Below are 22,317 nucleotides of genomic sequence, written 5' to 3' on the forward strand. Positions count from 1 at the left end.
TGCCATGAGCAGGGACACCTTCCACTATCCCAGGCTGCTCCAATCCCTGTCCAACCTGGCCTTGGACACTTACAGAGAAGGGGCAGCCACAGCTTCTCTGGGCACCATGTGCCAGAACCTCCCCACCCTCACAGGGAAGAATTTCTTCCCAATATCCCATCTCAATGTCACAGCTGGGTGACCTCTGACCAGAGTTGTTTTCCTCAGGTCTGGTGAGCAACATGCAAAGAGAACTCACGCAAAAGAAGCAGAAAATCCAGCAGCTCCAGCAAGAGACTGAAAAATTGAATAAGGAAAATCAAGAGAAGGACAATCAGCTGGCTGTGGTTTCAGCCAAGGTTGGTAGCACTAATTAGGGGCTCAGTAATTTATGACCCCCCCGCTTGACATGGGGATTAAGGTGGGAAAGCAGGTGAGAAGGGTCATGCTTCTCTCTGGTGAGGATGGTAGCAGTTGTATCACTGGGATATAGTGGTGATGGTCCCATGACCATGTCAGCGTGTGCCATGATGCCCACAGTTCAGTGTCTCCTTCCCCAGCTGGATCACCCTCCTTGCTCTGTGTCAGGTACTGTGTGCCCTGGACTCCTGTGAGCACAGGAGCTGTGCACAAAATATTCCTGCTGAGTCCTCCCGAGGAGCCATGGAAACCCTGTCACTGTGCCGTGGGACTCCCTGTGGCCCAGCCTGGATTTGTCCTTAAAGGAAGTGGCTTGTGTAGCCAGTTGTTCCTCTGCATGTGCAGCTCCTCCTCAGCTGGCAGAGCATAAGGGCAGAGACTGTGTTGGTTGCAGTGTGCCAGGAGATCACAAGGATTGACTGGGAATCCTAGAATTGCTGAGGTTGGAAATGACCTGTAATATCACTGAGTCCAGCCATTACCCCAGCACCACCAAGGCCACCACTAAACCATGTCCCCAAGTGTCTTTTAAATCCTTACAGGGATGGCAACTCAACCACTGCCCTGGGCAGCCTGTACCAGTGTCCCTTCACAGCAAGAACAATGGTATCTCTGCCCTGATGGGTATTTTCCTTGCTTGCCATTCCTTCTAGTACTCGAGAATTAAAGAAGAAACAAAGCGTGAACTCGGAGAGCAAGAACTCATCTCCTGCAGAAATGTGAGTCAAAAGACATTTTGGGTAAGCAGTGGCTGCAGGAACGCATCAGCGAGGGAATAATTAACTTGATAATTAAGAGAGTTGTTTGGAACTCAGCTCCTCTCCTCAAAGGCACATAATGGGCATAAGACCTGGGGAAGTGTAAACTCTGTTGGATCTGCAATGCTGGTTTACAGTGTGAAGGGGAGGGCAGGGGAGAGGGGTCCTGGGGGGGGGATGTGATCAGAAATCAGATTGAATTCCACTTGTAACCTCATATAACCACAGTAAATGCAGGTTAGAAGAGAATTCCAGGGTAAACAAAGTGAGTTAGATGGGAAGAAAATCTTGCTGATCAGTGGAGGTCATCCAGAGGGGCAATGCCCAGCTGCCCTGGTGAAACCCCCACCCTCCCCGGGCTCTTGCAGCGCATCGAGGAGCTGGAGCGGGACCTGGAGCAGCTGCAGGGAGAGATCCGGAGGCATGAGAGTGTCCAAAAGCAACTGGCTGAGAAAGCCAAGGTACTGTTGGCTGCAGGGGACACACAGAGGGCAGGTCCCGTCAACCCAGAGGGGTGGGACAGAGACCAGCAATCCCTGGGAGCACGGGCTGGGTGGGCAGTGCATCCCACCATCCTGAGCTCTGCCATGGACCCCGATGGAGGAAGAAAAATAGATGGCAGAGTGCCCTGTGTGGGTGTTGGATGAGGAAGTCAAGGATGGACAATATCCCAGGGACAAAACCCAGACAAAAAGTGCCATGAAGGGTCAATGCTGCCACAGGATTGCTGTCTGTCTCGTGGTAGCTCCACAGGCACATTTGGACTTGTCTGACAGGAACAGTGGTTGAAATGCCCATGGCGTGGTTTTGGATGTCACTCTGAGATGCCAAACCTGTCATTGCAGGCAGAGGAAGAGCTGAAGGCAGCCTGGTCCCAGCAGGCAGAGCAGCTGCAGGAGATGGGGCGCAGGGAGCGCCTGCTGCAATCTGACGTGCAGCAAGCTGGGGAGCAGGTAGGGATAGGAACATCACCAGTGGGGCCATGGGCAGCATAGGGATGCAGCTTCCCGCGGGGAAGATGTACTGTGGAAACAGAAACCCAAAGTCCTGAGCACCAAACCCTGGCACAGGACTTACCTTGTCATTGGGTGAAGCATAAAAGGCTTATCCACAGAATTTGTGTGGGCAGCACGGACAACATAGCAGTTTAATAGCATATAGAAAAGGAATCTCTAATCTTAGTTGTGGTGTCTGGGAGCCACACCAACCTTCCTCAGTGCCGGGGTAATGTTGCTCTGGGCAGGGACAGCCCTTTGCAGATAACATCATGCTAGATATGGACCATCAGCAATCAGCAGAGCAGCTGTCAATGATTGATGGTGTTTGTTTCCATGTGTTGATCCTTGCTGCAGCTGGAGTCCTTCAAGACCCGAGTGATGCAAGTCTGTTGTCCATCAGCAGCTGGCAGCACAGGGAAAGCTGTAACAGAGCAGCAGGTGAGTTTAGACACCAGCTCACAGAGGTGTTCAGAGCCTGCAAAGTCCCGAGTGGCTCACGGCAGCTGCTGCCTGCTCCACGTGCAGTAGGGCTGCAGCATCCAGGCTTCTCCAGAGGAGGATTTGTGCTGTGGCTGTCCCAGGTGAATGGCACTGCTCCATTGTTACAGCAAACCGGCCCCTGGCTGGGTAATAATTGGCACAGACTCCATAAATTCACAGAAGGCTGATCAATAATCTCTATTAAGCAACCCATTGTTCTTTTTATACCCTAGTTTGCTACAGGTAGAATTGGTCTTTCAATTAAAACACCATCACCATTGGCTAATTAAGAAACCACCCTTTGGTAAACAAATCTCCATAACACATTCCACATGTTCACAATACCAGGTGCAGCAAGTGAAGATAATAATTGTTTCTCATTCTTTTCTCTGATCTTCTCACAGCCTTTCCCAGAACAATGTCTGGGAAAGTTGTGTTTCTCTCTGTGGCCAGAGAGCTGCTGCCACACTCCATGATGTGAAGGGGACACAGTCCTTTTTGTCTCCCAAAGCTTGGAGGGAGTCTGTGGTCTGCAGCAGGGACAAGCCCGGGAGTCTGACGTGGCTGCCAGTTTGCAGCAAGTCTCAGTTGTTGCTCTCTGAGACGATCCCTGGCCCCTCAGCTGGAAAACAGTATGAGCCTTATCCTCCTCTTTCTTCACCCGCTTTTGCCAGGTGATAGAGAAGGTCAGGCAGATCTCTGATGAGAACCAACGAAGTCATGAAAGAGAGAAGAGTCTGCAGAAGGAATTAAGCTCCAGGCTCGCAAAGGAGAGGGAGGTGTCTGCAAACATGGAGGTGTTCAAGAACTCCCTGCAGAAGCTCCAGGTTAGCCCTTTAAATACTGAGGACCAAATGGCAGCTGGGAGATAGTGGCACAGGGTGTTTTGTTGGCCTGAGGAAAGGTCAGACCTAAGGTACAACCCTGAAACAAAGCATCATTCCTAAGTGTTCATGTTCCCAGGAGTTTGTCACAGATTCTCCATAAAGCCCATCCTGTTCCACCCCCTGCCATGGGCAGAGACACCTTCCACTGGACAAGGTTGCTCCAAGCCCCTTCCAACCTGGCCTGAGACGTTCAGAAATGTTGTGTCATTTGCCAGTCCCTGAAGGCCACTGACAGTGGAGACTGGCTTGTTTCCCACTGGTTCCATTTGTTCCAGGCTTGCCTGAGGAGGCCCTGCAGCAGTGCCAGCCTGCGAGGGGAGCTGGGGCAGCTGGAGGTGTTGTGCCTGGACCCCTCTGTCTCAGCCATCAGGACAGCAGTGGTGGACATGGCACGTGGTCCCCTGTCCTGGCTGGAGGGTGCAGAGCAGCTCCTGGACAGTGCGGAGATGGACCTGCACACCTCTAGCAAAGGTCTGTGTCCTGCTGGGCATCCATGGGAATGTGGGATGTCCTGGCAAGCCAGATGTAGAGGAGAAAGTCCAGCATGAGCCACTCCTTGGGGAGAAAATCACAGAATCATGGAAATTTTAAGGCTGGAAAATACCTCCAAGGTGACCAAGTACAACCATTAAGCCAGCACTGTTCCCAGGTGCCACAGCCTCACACTTTTTTGAACACTTCCAAGGATGGTGGCCTGTTCCAATGCCTGACCATCCTTTTCATTAAGAAATTTTCCTGGATATGCATAATATGGTGTGTGAGTGCCCCACACAGTGAGGCTCCGTTGACTTTTGCAGGGCTGTTGGCTGCTCTCGGGAGCTTGTTGGAAAAGAGTCAGGAGACAGCACAGAGGAATCAGATGTTGCAGGTACAGAAATATTTATGCACATAAATTAGGTGGACTTGGACTCTTTCTATGGGTAAATATGATGGCAGTCCCAAGCAAGGCAGTGTGGCACCTGCATTGGGGATGTGCAGTAGCTGAGGTCCCTGAGTCTACAGGAAATGTAAGGTAAGGGAGACAGAGCCACTGTCAGTGTGTCCATACCCCTAATGCAGCAAGGATGGAGAGATCTCTTTTGTGAATTTTTTGTGAGTGAATGTACACGGGAGGTTTATTTCTTGCCCTGCTGCTGTCACACTTCCTTTTTAATACCTCCATGTCTCCCTGTAGGAGCAATTAGAGAAGCTCCAGGAGCTGCAGGCAGAGCTGCTGCAGGAGCACACAAAGGAGCTGGAAGCAAAACATGAGCAAGACTTACAGATAAAAATCCAGCACATTATCCTGGAAAAGGACAAGGAGAGCAAACAGGTACAGTGACATGGCTGGTGTTTCAGGAAAGGAATGTTATGCAGGAAAAATGGATGTCTATAAGAGTGTTGGATAATGAGAGGAGGAACCTCTAGCTCCAAACTGGATGCAGTGCCAAGGGACTGGATATCCTCCCATATGGATCCAGGTGATGTAAACTCCCAAAAGTATCCATGGTAGAACTGGAAAGCACCTGCAGGTAACATCAGGATGCACAGCTGCCAGTCAGTCACTGGGAGAAAGGGGAAAGCAAGGAGCATCATCATCCATGAGCTTAGGGAAACATTGCATTGCTTCCTCTCAAGCCTTCTCTCCCTCCCTCCCCATGCTGGGGTCTCGTTGGCTCCTTTTAGGCTGGAGAAGGATATCCCTGTGGAGCAGGGGGGCAGCAGTCCCCCCTCAGCCCTAGGGAAGCCCAGGCCATCGCACCAGTGGCTCTGGTGTGGGAAGCAGTGTCGGTCAGGGTGTGAGTAGGTGTTTTGCCGTGTGTGTTGTGATCGTGGTGGCCTTGTAGGACAGTTTCCAGTCTGCTTTTGTGTCTGGCACCTTGGGAATGGTGCTTTCCTGGCGTTTTCTAAGAATTCAGGCAAGGAGCAGCCAAGCAGCTCCTACCCAGTCTCTCAGCTGTGCTTTTCCCCAGGTGCTCTCATCCTCTCTTTCACTGGAGTTACCTCATGTCCTGCCAAGCTTTTCTCCCATCACCTGGCCCTGCTCTGGAGCAATGACCCTCCCTGCTGCTTTCCTCCTTGGAGCTGAGGTCTTTTTTTCCTGAAGTGAATCTGGTCTGTTGATCCACAGATTCTGGAAAGCGCTGTCACTGAGGAGAGGGACAAATGCAAGAAGTCTGTGGAGGAAAAAGAGAAGAAGATCCAAGAGTTGGAAAGCCACCTAAGGAGCATGGCTGAGGTGAGCATGGGAGGTGCAGCAGAACAGCTCACTCTTGGAATGAAGAAAAGGGAAAGTGTAGTTGAGCAGGGGCTCAAAGCAGTGGATGAAGGGATTTCCCTGCCTCCCCCCCCCCCCCCCACCAAATACACAGAGAGCAGCTCTGCAGAAAGAAAGGTGGATTCCTGGCTGACCTAATTACTGCTAATTTCCTCTGGTAGGCAACAGCAAAGAAGGCAGAGGAGCAGGAGCTGACAGAGGGAAAACTGAGAGAGGCTTTGCACGAGCTGAAGGAAATCACTGCACAAGAGGTGCTTGCACTGTGCAGGTGGAGGATTCAGTGCTGGAGAAGAAGGCTTCCCCCATCCCTGCAATCCTTCCCTTCCCTCCATTCTTGTGACCACCATCCAGGAGAGATGATGCTGATGGTGATCCCAAGAGAAACCCCCAGTGCTTCCAACCATGCTCCCATGTCTTGTTTCCCAGGCGGTGTTACAGCAGCAGAAACAACAGCTCAGGACTGTCCAGGAGGAAAACGAGCTACAGAGGCAGAAACTGCAAGAAGAGGTAGCAGGATATAGGGAGCAAAGCAAGCAGCATTCCCTGACCATCTTGGCTTTAGAGGACAGGCTGCTAGAGGCCACTCAGCAGCAGAAGGTGCTGGAGGAGGAAAAGGCAGCACTCGTGGAAAAAATGGAAGGTAGGTAAGGGTTGTACCAGGAACCGGCTGGGTTAACATGAAATGTGTGTGGAGATGGAGCAGTGAATTTGCTGCTATAGAAAACATTGGGAAGGTGTTGAATGAAGGTTATTCCACCTGCAGGACAAGCTCTGAGAGGCCCTGCAGAAGCAATTTCGTTGTTTGGTGGTTTTGGAGAACATTTTTTCATTGTGTGGTGGTTTTGTCAGGGCTTTGTCACTGGAGAAGGTCTCTTTGCCCTCTAAAATAACAAGAGTGGCATGCTTTGGACTGCTCCAAGACAGAAGCAATCCCAAGCAAGGCTGGATGTCAAGAATTGTCTGATTGGCCTTGGAACTGGGCTCTCAGGGGCATGGGTTTCCCAAAGAGACATTCCTCAGCCCTCAGAGCTGCCACATGAAGGAATTTTTTTTGTGTAGCAGAAGCAACAAGCATGTAAGTGTTACAAAGAAGTAATTGGCCTTTTTTTCTTGTGTCCTGTAGGATTTCAGTGTGATGCCCACAGCTCAGCATCAGGAGCTTGGCTGAAGATTTGTCCTGCCATGGAGTCTCATGTTTGTCTGAGGTGAGCAGCACTTGCTGATGGTGATCAGAGAAGCTGGGGAAGGACAGGGACCACTTGGGAGAGCCTAAGGAAGTCCAATGCCACTTGTCCCAAGATCTTTTTAGTCTGAGATAGTCTGAGTCCTTTTGCTAGGCTGAAGTGGTCCTAAGGGCACAGAGCATCAAAGTGATGCCAAATAGCACATGACAATCTGCCATCCCCTCTGCATGGCTCCAGGTAAGAGCAACTGGTGTGGCCAACCCCACACCACAGGGTGACTTCAGGGGACCAAAAGGCAGGTAAAAACAGAGTTAAATAATAAAATATTAACCAGGAATGCAGCACAGGAAGGCATGCATGGACTCTCTGCAATGAAGTTTCCTAGTGGCTGTGAGATCTGCACTGATCTTTCCCAGAAAACTGCAGGAGGAGCTGGCAGTGGTGCAGGGCACACTCCTGGAAAAGAAGGCAGTCATCAGCAGGCTCAGCAGGGAGCTGTCAGAAACCAGAACCAGGATGTCAGACATGAGAGGTGGGTGATGTGCACTGTGTGCCTGCCATCATCCCCATCCTCCTCCAAGCACACACAGATCACAGGAAATTGGTACCACCATTCTCAGGCAATGCTTTGTCCTGCTGGGGGCAAAGCAGGCAGTCTGTTCCCTTTGGGAAGGGGAATTTATCCCCATCCTTGGCTAAGTAATAACAGTGACAATGAGAGAGCACAGTAATCAGGGGGAGAGTGGGTAGACAAAACTGAGCTCAAAATCACACTGGTTAACTTCTTGGAGCTGAAGATGTTCCAAGCCAGTGGACTGGGAAAGCCTTGCCTGGGATTCCTCCATGGGCAGGGCTGTGAACATGAGGACAGAGCCCATGAGGAATGTGTGGAATCAAAAAATGCAAGTCAGAAAATGCTGGTGACCTGTCCTCCTTCAATCTGAAGGAGAATTGCCACAGCAAGGAATTGCCCTGGCTTGTACCTCCACAAAGAGACTGGGATTTAGTAAACCAGGATGTCCTGTTGGCATGGCCCAGGATCTGAGGGCAGCTGTCAAGGGCAGGGTTCTGCAGGGAAGAGCCCCATTGTTGCTTCCATGAGGGTGCACCAGCTGCAGATCCCCCAGGACTGGGTGATGAGTCAGCCAGCATCCCACGAGGCTGTTCTGTGCTTAGGGGAGCTGAGTGAAGAGCAGAAGGTGGAGCTGGAGCACAGCCAGAGGCAGCTGAAACACCGGGAGTGGGAAGTGAACCAGCTCAGAAAGAAGCTATCCGAGATGTCCAGCCTTGTGGAGGAGAAGGATCGGGCCCTGAAAGCAGCAGCTGAAGAATTAAGGTACACCCTGACATCACCCAAGGCTTCACGGAATCCACTCTGTGTGTCCCCAGCAGCTGATGGTGTTTAGGGTTCTGCCCAGAGCAAAAAGCACATGTGAGAGTATCAGGATGGAGCTCAGCTCTGAATCCGTGACACAGGAACCGAAATGGGGGTTTGGTGGAGCTCATGCCAGTAGATGTGTAACACAGGCACTGGTATCTAAGTGAGTGTTCCCACCCACACCGAGGTAGTCATCAGTGGGTGCCCAGGGTGCTGCTCCCCACAAGCTGTTTGGGTCACCTTCATCCATCATGGGGTCCCACAACATCTTGTCTCTCCACACAGCCAAGCCCAAATGCGCTGCCAGGTGCTGAGGGATGCTTCCCAACAAACACTGGAGAACGAAGAGGATGCTCCCAGAACACCAGTGCAGGTGAGTGGAGCCTCCCAGAGGGTGAGTCCTCATGGAGAGCACCGAGGTGTGGGTTTGCCAGGAGCACCAATGGCACGTGGTGTTTCTCAGCACCACGGTGAGAGCCAAGCCTGGAGCTGCCCCACGCTGGCCCGAGCCAGGGCTGCCTGTGCTGCCTGTGATCCGGGGAACCCACAACCCCCACCAGGCTGCTGCTGGTTAATGAGCTGATGTTTGCACAGCACTTTGGAAACACCGAGTGTTGTGTGTGCTAATGGCTGCGTTAATTGCCAATTAGAGGGAATAGCGACATGCAAGCATTCCTTCCTTTTCCCAGCTTTCCAAGCTGTGTGTGCCGGCTGTGCAGGTAATGCAGAACCAGGTCTAGGCTTGTGTGTGCAGAAGCAGGAGCACCTTGTTGCACAGGACAGGAAGAAATGCTCCTCATTCTCCTGTGCCAAATCCCCATTTGATTTTCCCGAGGCTGGAAAAGGGAAGAACTCGCAGGTGGTGGCGGCAGCAGATGGAGGGACTGTGGGAATTGTACATTCTGTACAGCGATGGTGGCAGCCAGCAGCGTGCCAGCGAGGCCGGCTGGCTGCGGGGGCCGGCAGTGACTCACAGCCAGCTGATGAACGGGTGGGAGGTACTGCCCATCCTGCTCCACATTCTGTGATGGGGAGGGGAAGATCCCGGTGCTGGGGGTGCCACTCGGGAGTGGGTTGGGCAGAGATGTGGGGTGACAGCAGCCAGACCTGAGCTGGGGGTCTGCACCCATCATCAGCCCTGTGGCCCTAGCCCCATGACAGATTTTTTGTCATAATGCAGGGATCTGGGTGGGGCTGGGAGAGGCAGTGCACATGCAGAGAGTAACGTCCAAGATGTGTAGGGACACAGTCTCTGAAGTCCACCCGTGTTTGTGTGTAGATGGCAAATGCTCTCTGGTGGTGCAAAGGACAAGGGAAAAATGCCAACATGGCTGTTCAGAGCCGTGCACCAACCCTCTCCTGGCTCTCCAGAGCATTTGCAGGGTTCATATCCTGACCATGACACAGGAGAGCAGGAAAGAGGTCTCTGACAAATCTCTTATGCCCCCACAAATGCACAGAGATGTTTGCCAGGCTTTGTTCTTCTGCCAAGTGCCCAGTGTCTGCAGCAGGGCTGTGTTTACACTGAGCTTGTGCTGCGCCAGATGCAGACAGGGCAAGAACCTGTCTTCTTTCAGGAGCCACCATCAGACTTGGCTGAGCTCGGTGCAAAATGCCGAGGCCTCAGGCACGAGGAAACGATCCAGCGCCAAAAAGCAGGTTTGGCTGAGCTCCGGGAGAGAGTAAAGATGCTGGAGAAGAGACAGTGCTCAGGTGAGCAGGGCTCTCCTAGAACTATGGAATGGTTTGGGTTGGAAGAGACTTTAAGGACCATCTTGTTCCACCCCCTGCCATGGGACACTTGCCACTGTTCCAGGCTGCTCCAAGCCCTGTCCATCCTGGCCTTGGGCACTTCCAGGCATGAAGCAGCCACAGCTTCTCTGGGCAACCTGTGCCAGGGCCTGACCACCTGTTGGAACCCAGGGCACAGGGAATATTTATCTGCCTGTCCTGAGAAGTCCTGATCCCCAGGAGAATACTGTTTTTAACCTTCGTTCATGGAGAAAGCTTCCAAGACTTTGGGATTAATTGGAACATACGAGTGTGTGAAATAGATAGTAGTATAGTTTATCACAGGGTGAAAAACTTAGAGTTTGGGGTTTTTAGTATGGAGGTGGGTAGAAGACAAGACGGAAAATTTTGGGCATTGTCTGATCTCCTTCTTGTTCTTCATCTACTCCATTTTCTGCAGTGTTGGGAGCACAAAGTGATTGGTTAGAAAGAGCCGCAATGCAGATGTTGCATGGACAGACAAATAATTAGTTATTAGAAGAAAGGTAGAACTAAAGTACGTTCTAAGAGTTAATAGGCAAAATAGCTTTAAAAGACCTTGAATCTGTGTGTCTCGTGACTTTTGGTGCCTTCTCTGTGTACACTAAGTCTGAGATGTAGACAGCATGCAGAGCTTCTGATAAGATAAAAATAAATAACAACCTGAAGACCTAAAAACCAAAAGTCCCATCCATCTCTCATTCCTGGCACAGAACTTTTAGGGGTCTCACACCCACCCTCACAGGGAGGCTGGGAAAGCTGGGCAGCCTCAAAGTTGTGTGGAGAGTGGAACAATTTGGCATCTGCTTGTTTGCCTCCAGGTGCTATGAAGAGCGATTCAGAGCCACTGGTGGTCCTGGTGAAAGACTTACCAGAGAAAATAGTCCAACCAAGAGGTCTTGAGCTGGAACCTGCTTCTGTGTTGGGAGGAAAACTGAAGGCTGGCAAGGTAGAGGGCAGTGTGTGGTTTATAATGCCTGTGACTTTGTTTGGAAAGTACGCCCTGGGAAGGGGAGAAATAGGTTTTCAGAGATGCTCCGTAAGAAGTCAAGGGAGGAGCTGCAGCCTGATGGATGGCAGGCAGTGCTCCTGCAGAGGGTGGCAGCTCCATCAGGACCAGGACATTGTCTGGTGCTGTTGGAGTAGCACCAGGGACGCCGTGGGCTGAGTGGGGTGGAAGGCTTGGAACTACAGCAGTGCTGGGGTGGTTTTCCCATGGGTGACAGGGAGGCATAAGCCACTTGACCAAAATCCAGGCCCAAAGTGAGCTCCATGGATCTTTCCCTGTCTGTGCAGGCTCCTGACCATGTTCCTAATGGGAGCTCGTTCAGGATCACCAACAGCACAGTGAGCTTGGAAATGGCTGAGGAAACAGATTTGGGTGAGAAGATGGTACGTCAGGGATAGAGGTGGTAAATCATGTAGAGTGTGTGTACATGCCCAGTGAGTTTAGATGTTTTTTGGAAACATTTCAGAGGTTTCATCCTGCATTAGGATGCTGCAGGAATGTTGAAGATGAACTACACTGTTCACACTGTTCACTACACAGTTAAAGACATCCCTGTCCATGGCAGGGGGATTTGGTTTGATGACCTTTAAATTTCCCTTCCAATCTAAACTATTCTATGATTTTATGGCCCAGAGCACATTGTGTGTCTGCTAGGACATCCTGGGACCCCAAAACATGTCATGGTGAATCAGAGAGGCTGGGGAGCAATGGAGGGAGCTGCCAGGGAAGGAGTCCACGGGTAGCACAGCTGGTGGGTTGTGCAAGCGGTTTTCTTCCCTCCAAAAATGCAGGGAAGCACCCAGCAGGGAAAACAGTTGTCTTAGGAAAGGGAGCAATCCAATCCCAGTAAGCTGTGCAGCTGGGAATGAGATGCAAACCTACTTTCCTTGGGACACTGTCATGTCCTCAGGAAAGCAGACAGAAAGCAGATGGCTGAGCAGCGTGATGGAATGCAGCAGACCTGGTAAATAATGCATTCCCTCTTCTTCCCACAGTACCTTGATGTAATCGGTGCTCTGGGAAGCCTGGTGGAGATGAAGGAGCTGTCAGGAATGCAGCCTCTGCAGCACCTTCCTCAGGAGAAAAGGGCAGAAGTGGGACTGCAGAGACAGAAGGCTCTGGAGCTGTTGTACAAGAAGATCAGGAACCTCCAGGTTCACCTGGAAAGGAAAGAAGAAGTGCTAAAAGATTATGAGGGAAGTGTGGAGCAGCTCAGGTATGGAAAGTCAGGGTTCTGAACAAGACCTGGTCCGTGGATGCCAAGTGACAGGGAGACTGGGGCAAGAAGTGATGTGACACTGCTGAGTCCCGTGTCTGTCTGGGACCAGTCTGTGTCTATGGCCACGGTACAAAAGTCAAACATCAAGAGGAGTGGGGAAAGGTCCTCCTGGTTTTCTGCACTGGTACCTTCTGCAGCCTCACACAGTTGAGCAGTGTCAGAGCCAGGAAAGCCTTGACAAGTTCCTTTGTCCTGGGTGGCTGGAACCTGGGACAGCAGCATCTGGGGCAGCGGGACCAAGGAAGGCGCGGGAGAGCACAGCTGAGGGTCAGGGGGTTCATAAGGGCAAAAGACCGACAGAATCCTCCCCTCCTGTTGTGCACAGGCAGAGCCAAGCTTCCCTGCGAAGGTGCCAGGAGGAGATGTCCATCCTGGAAGATGAAGCCCACAGGGAGGCAGAAGAGAAGGCTCTGCTGCGAGAGGCTCTGGAGAGGATGCAGCTCCAGCTGGACCAGGAGAAGAGGCTGCGGCAAGCAGCCAAACAGCAAAAGGTGAGAAGGCAACACCCAATTCCTGCTCTTTGTACACAGCCAGCTCCACCTGGTGGGAACCATCCACAGAGTGGTCAGTCGGACCATCACAAGAGTCTGCAGGTTCCGGGCCCCCAGCGCTCAGCCGCAGCATCGCGGCAGCATCCCTTGCTGAAGTTGGAGGAGCTGCAGACACCTGTAGCAATGACTTTGCACCATGTATGAGGGCGAAGGAGAAGAGCAGGTCCTGCTGAGCTCTCGTGGTCAACACTGTCTGTTGTCTCTGTTCTGCAGCCTGGAGCCACAAAGACTCTGCTCAGGCAAGCCAAAGGCCAAGGAGTGCATGGCAGATGCTATCAAATTGGGAAGGGAAGCTCATAGGAGCAGCACCATGGGGACCCTCACTAGGTGGTGGTCTGCAGTAGGAACAGTCATCAATGTGGACTCTGAGAGGGTGGAGGTGGCATGAGGTGAGAGTGCATTTTGAGGAGCTCCAGTTTGTATCCCGTAGCTCCTGGGCACACTGGTGTGACTGTACAATGTAGGACCTTATTTTCCCACAGTCCATGTCCCCTAGAGTGTGGCGGGATTTATGGCAGTGGAAAAGGTGGTGAAGATATATCCAGTGTACACGTGTGTGTATTTGTGTGTGTGAATACAGCCCAGTGATGTGTGAAGTCAGTTGTGGGGGGTGTGTCCTGTCCTTGCTGAAGTGGCCTCAAGCACAGCAAGCAATCATGGCTCGAAATATCCCTTGCAATTTCTTATGTCCTCTAGTCTCCATCGTGTCACAGGGAAACTGGAACATAAGGCATGATGTAGTATGGAATTCTGGAGTTCCTGGAACACCCCAGGAATGCTGGACCTGCCCCCTGGGAAGGGGGAAGAAGAGGACCTATGTCAGCCACACCAGTACTACAGCAGCATGAGGACAAGCTATGGAGATGAGAGCGATGTGCCAGTGGGGTGGGGTGATGGCACAGGCTCACTTACTGATTTTTGTCCTTAGCAAGGGTAAGAGCAGACCCTGGATTTTGGGGAGGGGTAGTGTCTTGGGGAAGAGGTCCCTGCAGGCAGTAGGCAGCTCCAGCACATCATCCCTGCAGCCAATCCACCTCAGCACCGCTCGGAGCAGTCCACGTGCCGAGTCCTCTTCAGCTGAAGATGATTTGGATGTGAGCAAAGCCCCACTGGGCTTTCTTGGTCTTTATTTTTTAGTAGGATAAAAAGGGTCTGGAAGCAACACAGAGGGCAGCAGGCTGATGCAGGGCTGCGTGGTCTCTGGGTATGGGAAGCACCCACGTGTGCACAGTGGCCAATCCCTAGTGGGGCTCTGGGCATTGGTGTGGCCTGGTTTTCCTGCTCCCTGTGCTGGGAGAAGCCAGATGCTTCCCTGTCTGTATGCCTGGGCTTACTTTGGGGCAAGGCATGACCTTTTATGCTTGTGTACGTTGAAGGTGCTGCCGTGGGCATCCTCTGCAGGTGTATCTGGAGATAATGGGCTGCTCCATGACTCTGTGTGTCCTCCCCATGCCACCCTTGGCAAACTCTGGGTCAGGAATGGACAGAGATGGCAAGAGCACAGGTGGTTGTGAGTGCACCAGACTCCCCATCTCCCCTCCTTCGAGCCTATGGACTCATAGAATCAGGGGTTGGTTTGGGTTGAAAGGGACCCTAAAGATGGTGTGGGTGGATCCCACCGGGGTATGGCACCCACTGGTGATGCCGGGCCCTAAGGATCATCCCAGGCTGATCCCGCAGGAGCATGGATGAGCCCTGCCGATGTTGCCGGTGGAGGGGAGGGGGTCTTGAAGGGACGGTGATGGCTGATGGAGGGCGGAGGGAACGGGGCCCCTCCGCAGCCGGGCGGGCCTGCGGGGCGGTCCGCGGGGACGGCGATGTGCTGACGGGGGCGGGCAGCCGGAGCCCCCCGGGGCGGGCGCGGGAGCCGGGGGGCCGCAGCCCGGCCCCGGGGCGGAGCGGGGCGGAGCGGCGCGGCCATCCGGGCACCGCACCATGGCGGCAGCGGCGGAGGAGCCGGAGGGGCGGCGGGGCCGGGGGCCGCGGCCGGGGCCGGCGCCGGGCAGCCCCGCGGGGCGGGCGGCGGGCGAGGGCTCGCCCGGGGGCGGTGGCCGCCGCGTCTTCAGCCCCGCTGGGGAGTTCCGCGAGTTTTCCCGGCGGCAGCTCCGCGACATGGAACGGCTCTTCCGACAGTGAGTGTGGGGCACAGGGAGAGGGGGATCCCCGAATGGCAGCGCCGGGGCGGACGGGGGACCCCGGGCATCCGGCACCCAGGACATCCCGGTTCCTGCATCCCCGGTATCCCGGCTTCTGGCAGGGCAGATGCCCCAGCGTCTCCTGCCCTGTGCTTGCGGGCGGGACCCTCTATTCCTTGTGAGAGGGACCCCCATGCACCCCAGCCCCTTGCGGGAGGGGTCCCCCGGCTCCTTGTCGGAGACTCCCCCCGCCCCAGTTCTGTGCAGCAGGGATGCCAAGGCACCTCAATTCCTGGCAGGAGGGATCCCTCTCCTGCCCCTCTCAGGAGGGATGCCAAGGACACCCCTCTCCTCCCAAAACCCCTCCCAGCATTGCTGCCGGGGACACCTTCCCCCAGCTCCTTGCAGGAGGCGTTCCTGTGCGCCCCTAAATTCTTGCAGAAGGAACCTCCTTGTCCCCCATAAGGGAGTACCCTGGTGCTGAGGCCAGAGAAAGGGATCTGAAAGAGGGGACCGGAGAACCCCACGTTCCCTCTGCCGCATCACCGAGGGATCCCACGTCCCTGCAGCTCCCGGGGCCGCAGAGGCCAGGCTGGCGTGTCCTCAGCATCCCTGCCCGCGCTGCGTGCCACCACGCGTGGCGGAGCGTGACTCGGAGCACGAGCTCGGGCCCCTGGGAAGGGGGAGCGCTGGCAGCGAGCCTCCAGCCTCGGAAATTTCCAGGGGGAGCCAGAAATCGGGGGGACTCCAACCGTGGTCACCCTGGTATGCGCGGGCGTAGCGAGGGGCAAGCGGGACAGGCCGGAGCATCCCCATGGATCCCGCGCTGGGTGCTTTGTGCCGGAGGCGTGGAGACAGCGCGACTCCGGGAAAGCGCGGAGATGTAGTACAGGCGAAGGCATGGCTGCGACATTCCAATAGCCCTCAGCCCGTCTGGCACTGGGGGGAGGATCCGCATCGGCGTCCTGAGTGGTCTCGCTCGGACCCGAGCGGGGAGGCGGAGGAACTGGGGGGGTTGGAGGCGGTGACCCCCGAAACACAAGGCTGGGCGGCTGCGTAGGGTGCAGACATACCCTGTCAGCATCCCTGGCGGTGCACGGAGCCTCCCTGTTCCCCGTGTCCTCGTGGGGGGCTGTCACCCCCTGCCAGCGCATGGCAGCGAGCCAGACGCGCAGGGTGCTGCGAGCCGTGCATTGCTGCAGAAGGGAGCCTGCGGCGGGGGCAGCGTGCTCGGGGTCCGCGGGGGGAATAGGGGCCGCTCCCGGTGCCGGAGGCGATGCGTGGCCGTGCCGGGGTGCTCCGGGCGCAGGTGGCAGGGCGGGTGTCGGCGCCGTGCAGGCAGGAGCGGCGGCCGGAGCAGACGTGTTTGCTCTGACAGCTGCGGCGTCTCGCTGCAGCGAAAGGAGCAGCGCCGGGGCTGCAAGCCCCTGGGGAGGTTTGGGAGTCTGGGGGGTTTCCCAGGGGAAGGATGCTCTGGAGCAGATCCCTGCCACACTGTCCTCGCTGCTGCTGCTGTCCTCGGGATGTGGCAATCCGGCTGTAGAGGATAAAGTGATGCGGGGAAGGGTTTTGGGAAGATGGTGCCCTTTGCAGAATGCCAGTATCCCAAAAAGCAGAGGAGGGGATTGAGAGAAAGAAAGTGCCCTGCATCTGGGGAAGTGGCTTGTGTGGGATGAAGTGGCAAAGTTAGGCCAGCTAACTCGCCCCTTGCAGAGAAACTCTGTGGGATGCAGGATGGAGAAGGACTTTGAACAAGGGCATGGAGTGACAGAACGAGGAAAGTCTTCCAAAGTGACAGAGGACAGGGTTAGTTTGGATACTGGGAAGAAGTTCATCTCTATGAAAGTGGTGAGGCCCTGGCATAGGTTGTCCAGAAAAGCTGTGGCTGCCCCATCCATGGAAGTGTCCAAGGCCCAGTTGAACAGGGCTTGGAACAATTTGGGATAGTGGAAAGTGTCCCTGCCCACGGCAGGGGGTTGGAATGAGATGGTCTTTAAAGTCTGTTCTAACCCAAACCATTCCATGATTCTATGATCCTGTGCTCCAAGAGGTGTACTAGAGGCAAAAATCGTGTAGGATCTGTACCCACAGCCCCACTTTGAGGGTGGGATGATGGCAATAGGCAGAGGTGAGCAGGACTAGGCCCATTTTGGGGTCCCTGGCAGATCAGGAAAGTGCTGCTGGAGACACGGACAGAGCAGACAGCAGCAGGGGAGGTACGGATGAGTCACGGACCTGCAGCATGGGGAGCTGGGGCTCTGCGTGGCTGCTGCAGTGATAAGATACAAAAAAAAAGCCTTGTCACAACGGGTGCAGTGTGTAGCTGCCCACCTACAACGTGTGGAGCTGTACAAAGCGTGGCTCTGTGCTGGCTCTCCGTGGAGATCCTGCTGTGCCACGCCAGCACGCTGCTGGCACAGCCCACGCTGCGCAGGCAGTGGGCAGGGGAGAGAACAGCAGGGTGGCTGGGGAAGCTGGGGGGAGCTGTGGCATGGCCACAGGCAGGAGTCTGAGGAGGGGCATTCCTGACAGGTCTGTAGGTAGCATCAGTGAGCAGAGCTCACTGTCACTTGGGGAGCAGTGCCCGGTGGGCTTAGCCCCATGGCTTGTTATCCCATGCTGCAGCCAAGGGGAGCGTGTGCTCAGGCTCCTGGCACAGGGAGCTGGCAGCAGGCTTGGCAGCATCCCGGCAGGTTCTCCTGCCAAGTGCCTCACAGAAACAGGCACGATCCTGGATAATGCTCCGGGGGGCTGTTAGCGGTTCAGAGGCAGCTCCCTGTGGTCTGGAGAGCTGCCGGCGACCATCAGTGCCCAAGTCCTTGCTGATCCCTCTTTGCTTCCCAGCCAGTGTGAGAGCACAGAGGGGTCTGCTGCTGGGGGGTCAGTGTGGGGGGCTGTGTGGGCTGTGCACTTCCCGGTGATGTGTCAGGATTGTGCTGCCATCCTGCAGGTATGACGCAGGGAAAGACGGCTTCATTGACCTGATGGAGCTGAAGCTGATGATGGAGAAGCTGGGGGCTCCACAGACACACCTGGGACTGAAGAACATGATCAAAGAGGTGGATGAAGACCTGGACAGCAAGCTCAGTTTTCGAGAGGTGAGGGGATAGGAGGCTCCACATTGGCAAGGAGATGTCCCCAGCCATTGTTCGGGCTGGTGAGAAGGTGGGCAGTGCCTGTGGTAGCTTTGAGGTCTTCAGGGAGCCAATGCTACCATCTCCCCTTGCAGTTCCTGCTGATTTTCCGGAAGGCAGCAGCGGGTGAGCTGCAGGAGGACAGTGGGCTGCACGCCCTGGCCCGGCTCTCTGAGATCGACGTCTCCACAGAGGGAGTGAAAGGTGCCAAGAACTTCTTTGAGGCTAAGGTGAGGCACAGCTCAGGAGGTCCCATGGCAAGATAGCAATGCACCAGGGCAGTTTGGTGCCGGATAGGCAGGAGGTTGGGGTGGGCAGGAGAGCTTGGCGGAGGTCACAGCTGAGCATTTCCATCTGCAGGCACAAGCCATCAACGAAGCCAGCAGGTTCGAGGAGGAGATCAAGGCAGAGCAGGAGGAGAAGAAGAAGCAGGCAGAGGAGCTGAAGCAGAGGAAGGCAGCCTTCAAGGAGCTGCAGTCCACCTTCACACAGTGACAGGGCCAGGCAGGACTGGTCAGCAGTGCCCAGAGTGGCAGCGCTGCCTGTGCCACATGCCAGCTACACCAGGAGTGATGCCCGAGCCTTGTGCCACCTGGGCTGCCGGCAGGATGCCGGCGTGGGCTCAGCACAGCGCCCACCTCGCTGGCAGAGCCCGGTCAGCCCCGGCCCCCCCTCCCCTCTTGCTGTGGTGTCTGTAGGTGTTGTTCGTGCCCCCACCTCCCCAGCGTGCCCCCCACCCTGAACAGCACCGTGTTCTCTGCCTGCAGCTGCACTGGGGGTTGCTGCTGCTGAGTCCCAGGGGAGCTATGTCCAGAATGTCTGTCCCTGGGACACCTGTGCCCAGACTGTTTTATGTTGTGAGTGCATTGGGAGGTATGCAGAATGGGGGCTTGCGCAGGTGGCCATGGTGGGTGTTTTGGTGGCCATGCTGGCCCAGCGTCTGTTGGTATTGCTATGTCTGCCACCAGAGACAAAAGCCATGGCAAGGGCCAGGTGCTGGTAGAGGGGCTCTGTGTGTTTGTGTGTGTGGTGCTGGGGGTGCGTGCCCACCCCACTGAAATGGAGCCCCTCAGGAGCTGTGTCTCTCTTTATTTTGGTCGAAGACGTACAGAAAGGCAGCTGCTGGCTCATGGGGCTGTATTATGTTTTTTTATGTTGTATTCAGCCTGGCAGGATGAGCGTGGTGGCCACAAGTGGTTGCCATTGGTCACTGAGGCTCTCGTGTTTGTGGGTGGCTGTAAAAACCCACATCTGTCCCATGGTGTCCCCCGAGTGGCGGTATAGGGGGTGTGTTATGTTTTTTTTAATTTAATCCCAAATAAATATTATATTTCTTAAGTGCTGGTTGCTGGGGTACAGCAGTGGGATGGGCATGTCTGTGGCAGGGGCTTGGCTGGAGGGAAGGAATCTGGGGAGTGCGGTGTGACCGTGGGCTCACGGTTCCCACCAGAGACGGAGGCACTGAACAGGGATGAGCCGTGCCTCATTGGTATGGGAAGCAGCAGGTGCCTGACCCAGGTGTGGGGACGTGGGACTACCAAAGGCCATCGGCACTGCTGCTGATACCGGCACCAGTCCCACCCTGCGGCGCTTGTGCGGTCTTGGCGGGTCTCGACCGTATCAAGAGTGAGATAAGGGGGCCTTGTACCTGGGAGGTGCTGGCATGGGTTGGGCAGTGTCCTGGGGGAGTCGGTGCTCAGCACAGGGGGGCAGCAGGGCTGCCCAGCACGGCACTGACAGCACCAAGGGTGGGGGGCTGCCCAACAGCTGTGCCCAAAAGGGACCCTGCCCATTCCCAGAGCAGGGCCAGGTGTCCCCATCATGTCCAGCATGGTGCCAGCACATGACAGGCAGATGTGGCCATTCCCAGGCGGGACGGTGAGTGCGATAAGAGAGGGCAATGGGGCTGAGGAACCCCTGTGCCCACAGCGTGGGACAGTCCCCACGTGTCAGTCACAGGCAGGGACACTCCAAGGTCCCCAGCAGTCCAGACACTATAAGAGGGTGAGCAGCCCCACCGCAGCACCTTTCCTCCACACAACCATGCTGGGAGCCGTCTGTCTCGTTGTGCTGCTGGGCTACGGTAGGCGCAGGGGATGGAGAAGGGTCAGGGCAGGGAGGACATGACCGTGGGGCCTGCCCTGGCCCTGGGCACGGGCACAGGCAGCCTCTGATGTCCCTTTGCCGGGTGTCACACAGCCTATGGATGCGGTCAGCCGGCCGTGCCACCACAGCTGCACTCCCGCGTGGTGGGCGGTGAAGACGCTGTAGCCCACAGCTGGCCATGGCAGGTGAGGGGGCACAGGGACGGGCATGGGGACAGGGATGGGGACATTCCTGCTCTGACCCTGCGCCTCTGCCCTCGCAGATCTCGCTGCAGTACCGCCACTCTGGGTCCTGGAGCCACTTTTGTGGCGGGACCCTCATTGCCCCACAGTGGGTGCTGACAGCTGCCCACTGCATCAGGTGGGTGTTGGGCTGCTGGGGGCATCTGTGCCATGGAGGTAAGATATCTGTGGGCACTGATCCCCCTTTGTCCCTGGCAGCTCTTCCATGACCTACCGTGTGGCGCTGGGCAGGCAGGACGTGTCAGAGGCTGATGAGCCTGGTTCTGTGGCCATGGCTGTGGAGAAGATAATCGTCCATGAGGACTGGGACTCCTACTACCTCATGTAGGGGATGCGGTGCATCGGGAGTGGGTCGTGGGTGGTGTGACCCCGGACCCTTTTCCCTTTGGCCAGGGACCCTGTTCTCATGGCCAGGGACCATGGTTCCTGTCTCCTTGCAGCAATGACATTGCCCTGGTCAAGCTGGCAGAGGAGGTGCAGGAGACTGACACCATCCGTGCTGCCTGCCTGCCGGCTGCTGATAAGACCCTGCCCAACAACTACCCATGCTATGTCACCGGCTGGGGAAGCATGAGGAGTAAGTGGGGTGTCCCCGGGAGGGTCCCCAGGAAGGGGATGCAGGCACAGGGTGTGAGGTACGAGCTTTGGCTGTCATTGCAGCCAACGGGCCCCTGGCCGACATCCTGCAGCAGGCTCTGCTGCCCGTGGTGGACTATGAGACCTGCTCCAGTTGGGACTGGTGGGGCGACCTTGTGTCCGAGACCATGGTGTGCGCCGGCGGTGATGGCGTCGTCTCTGGATGCAACGTGAGTGTGGGCACCACACGTGGTGGTGCCCAAATGGTGTGGAACCGTGGGCACTGGGGGGAGAGGGGATGGAGCCGTGTTGGTGGATGGCCAGGAGGGATGAGGGGAGTGTTGGCAGGGTGCCCAGGAGCCATGGTACAGAGTGTCTCTCCACACAGGGCGATTCTGGGGGCCCCCTGAACTGCCAGCGCGATGATGGGAGCTGGGAGGTGGAGGGCATCGTCAGCTTCGGCTCCAGCCAGGGCTGCAACGTGAAGAGGAAGCCGACAGTCTTCACCCGGGTGTCCGCCTACATCGACTGGATCAACGAGGTGGGTGCCCCTTCCTCTGCCTCCTCAGAGGGGCTGTTCTTGCCCCACTGAGGGTCTTACTGTGACCCCACTGTTTCTTTTTGGCAGAAAATGAGTGCGAACTGAGGACGCAGCATTGTGGAGATACCACTGCTGACCAAGATAAAAGCAAAAATGCTGAGCTGGTCTCGCTGGTTTTTTGGGGGAGGGGATGTGGTGGAGCTGGGGACACACATTCCGGCCTGGGTTTGCTGATGCCAAGGTTCTGCTTGTGTGCTGGGGAAAGTGTCCCTATCATGCAGTGGGGCTGAGCAGGACTCTGGGGAGGCTGTCGGGCACATCCTGCAAGATGCTTCCAGTCCTCAAGCCATGGCTGAGGCAAGGAGCTTGAGGTTTGCAAGTTAGTTTGATGGGGCTGAGGTCTGTCCAGGTTGTTCAGGGGAGCTCCAGGGAATCCAGCTGGCCCTTGGGGACAATGTGGAACACTTGGTAGCTCCCAGGGTGCTATAGGGGATCTCACTGGCACTGTCTAGATGAGGGCTGACTTGCAAATGGGGGTCTTGAGGGAACTGGGTTGGCCTTGGGGAGCTTGAGAGTCTGACTGGTTTGGGAGGGGTCAGGGGTGCCTGCAGGATCTCTCTTGGAGACAGAGCC

General features: G+C 55.7%; 3 protein-coding genes across 9 annotated transcripts in view; all 3 read left to right on the forward strand.

Annotated features, from left to right (window-relative positions):
• FHAD1 (forkhead associated phosphopeptide binding domain 1) overlaps positions 1-13,546 on the forward strand; it is a 30,159-nt gene extending 16,613 nt beyond the window's left edge. For 4 of the 6 annotated variants that reach the window (XM_053997373.1, XM_053997374.1, XM_053997377.1 and 1 more), the window contains 21 exons: positions 208-338; positions 1,053-1,118; positions 1,526-1,618; positions 2,003-2,110; positions 2,510-2,593; positions 3,310-3,462; positions 3,798-3,993; positions 4,320-4,390; positions 4,697-4,834; positions 5,633-5,740; positions 5,941-6,030; positions 6,206-6,419; positions 6,903-6,984; positions 7,380-7,495; positions 8,140-8,299; positions 8,627-8,714; positions 9,919-10,054; positions 10,933-11,060; positions 11,408-11,503; positions 12,116-12,336; positions 12,725-13,255. In XM_053997373.1, the coding sequence (XP_053853348.1) occupies positions 208-338; positions 1,053-1,118; positions 1,526-1,618; positions 2,003-2,110; positions 2,510-2,593; positions 3,310-3,462; positions 3,798-3,993; positions 4,320-4,390; positions 4,697-4,834; positions 5,633-5,740; positions 5,941-6,030; positions 6,206-6,419; positions 6,903-6,984; positions 7,380-7,495; positions 8,140-8,299; positions 8,627-8,714; positions 9,919-10,054; positions 10,933-11,060; positions 11,408-11,503; positions 12,116-12,336; positions 12,725-13,094 (2,849 nt within the window). In that variant the 3' untranslated portion in view covers positions 13,095-13,255. Of the gene's footprint in view, positions 1-207; positions 339-1,052; positions 1,119-1,525; positions 1,619-2,002; positions 2,111-2,509; positions 2,594-3,309; positions 3,463-3,797; positions 3,994-4,319; positions 4,391-4,696; positions 4,835-5,632; positions 5,741-5,940; positions 6,031-6,205; positions 6,420-6,902; positions 6,985-7,379; positions 7,496-8,139; positions 8,300-8,626; positions 8,715-9,918; positions 10,055-10,932; positions 11,061-11,407; positions 11,504-12,115; positions 12,337-12,724 lie in introns of all 6 variants that reach the window. The other 2 variants (XM_053997376.1, XM_053997375.1) reach the window with 2 other exon arrangements.
• A 1,339-nt stretch (positions 13,547-14,885) lies between these two features.
• Positions 14,886-19,557, forward strand: EFHD2 (EF-hand domain family member D2). Its single transcript, XM_053997381.1, has 4 exons — positions 14,886-15,082; positions 18,036-18,183; positions 18,315-18,449; positions 18,580-19,557. The coding sequence occupies exons 1-4, from the start codon at positions 14,886-14,888 to the stop codon at positions 18,712-18,714; spliced, it is 615 nt and encodes a 204-aa protein (XP_053853356.1). The 3' UTR covers positions 18,715-19,557.
• A 348-nt stretch (positions 19,558-19,905) lies between these two features.
• On the forward strand, positions 19,906-21,844 carry LOC128818238 (chymotrypsin-C-like). 2 transcript variants are annotated; one of them, XM_053997380.1, is made up of 8 exons: positions 19,906-20,302; positions 20,419-20,510; positions 20,588-20,685; positions 20,766-20,891; positions 21,008-21,144; positions 21,228-21,373; positions 21,532-21,684; positions 21,772-21,844. In XM_053997380.1, the coding sequence occupies exons 1-8, from the start codon at positions 20,041-20,043 to the stop codon at positions 21,787-21,789; spliced, it is 1,032 nt and encodes a 343-aa protein (XP_053853355.1). In that variant the 5' UTR covers positions 19,906-20,040; the 3' UTR covers positions 21,790-21,844. The 2 variants fall into 2 exon arrangements, with proteins under 2 accessions (XP_053853355.1, XP_053853354.1); XM_053997379.1 differs by lacking the exon at positions 21,772-21,844 and having other exon boundaries at positions 21,532-21,735.
• The last annotated feature ends 473 nt before the right edge of the window (positions 21,845-22,317 follow it).

This window comes from Vidua macroura, chromosome 23 (genome assembly GCF_024509145.1).
Source record: "Vidua macroura isolate BioBank_ID:100142 chromosome 23, ASM2450914v1, whole genome shotgun sequence".
Taxonomy (NCBI): domain Eukaryota; kingdom Metazoa; phylum Chordata; class Aves; order Passeriformes; family Viduidae; genus Vidua; species Vidua macroura.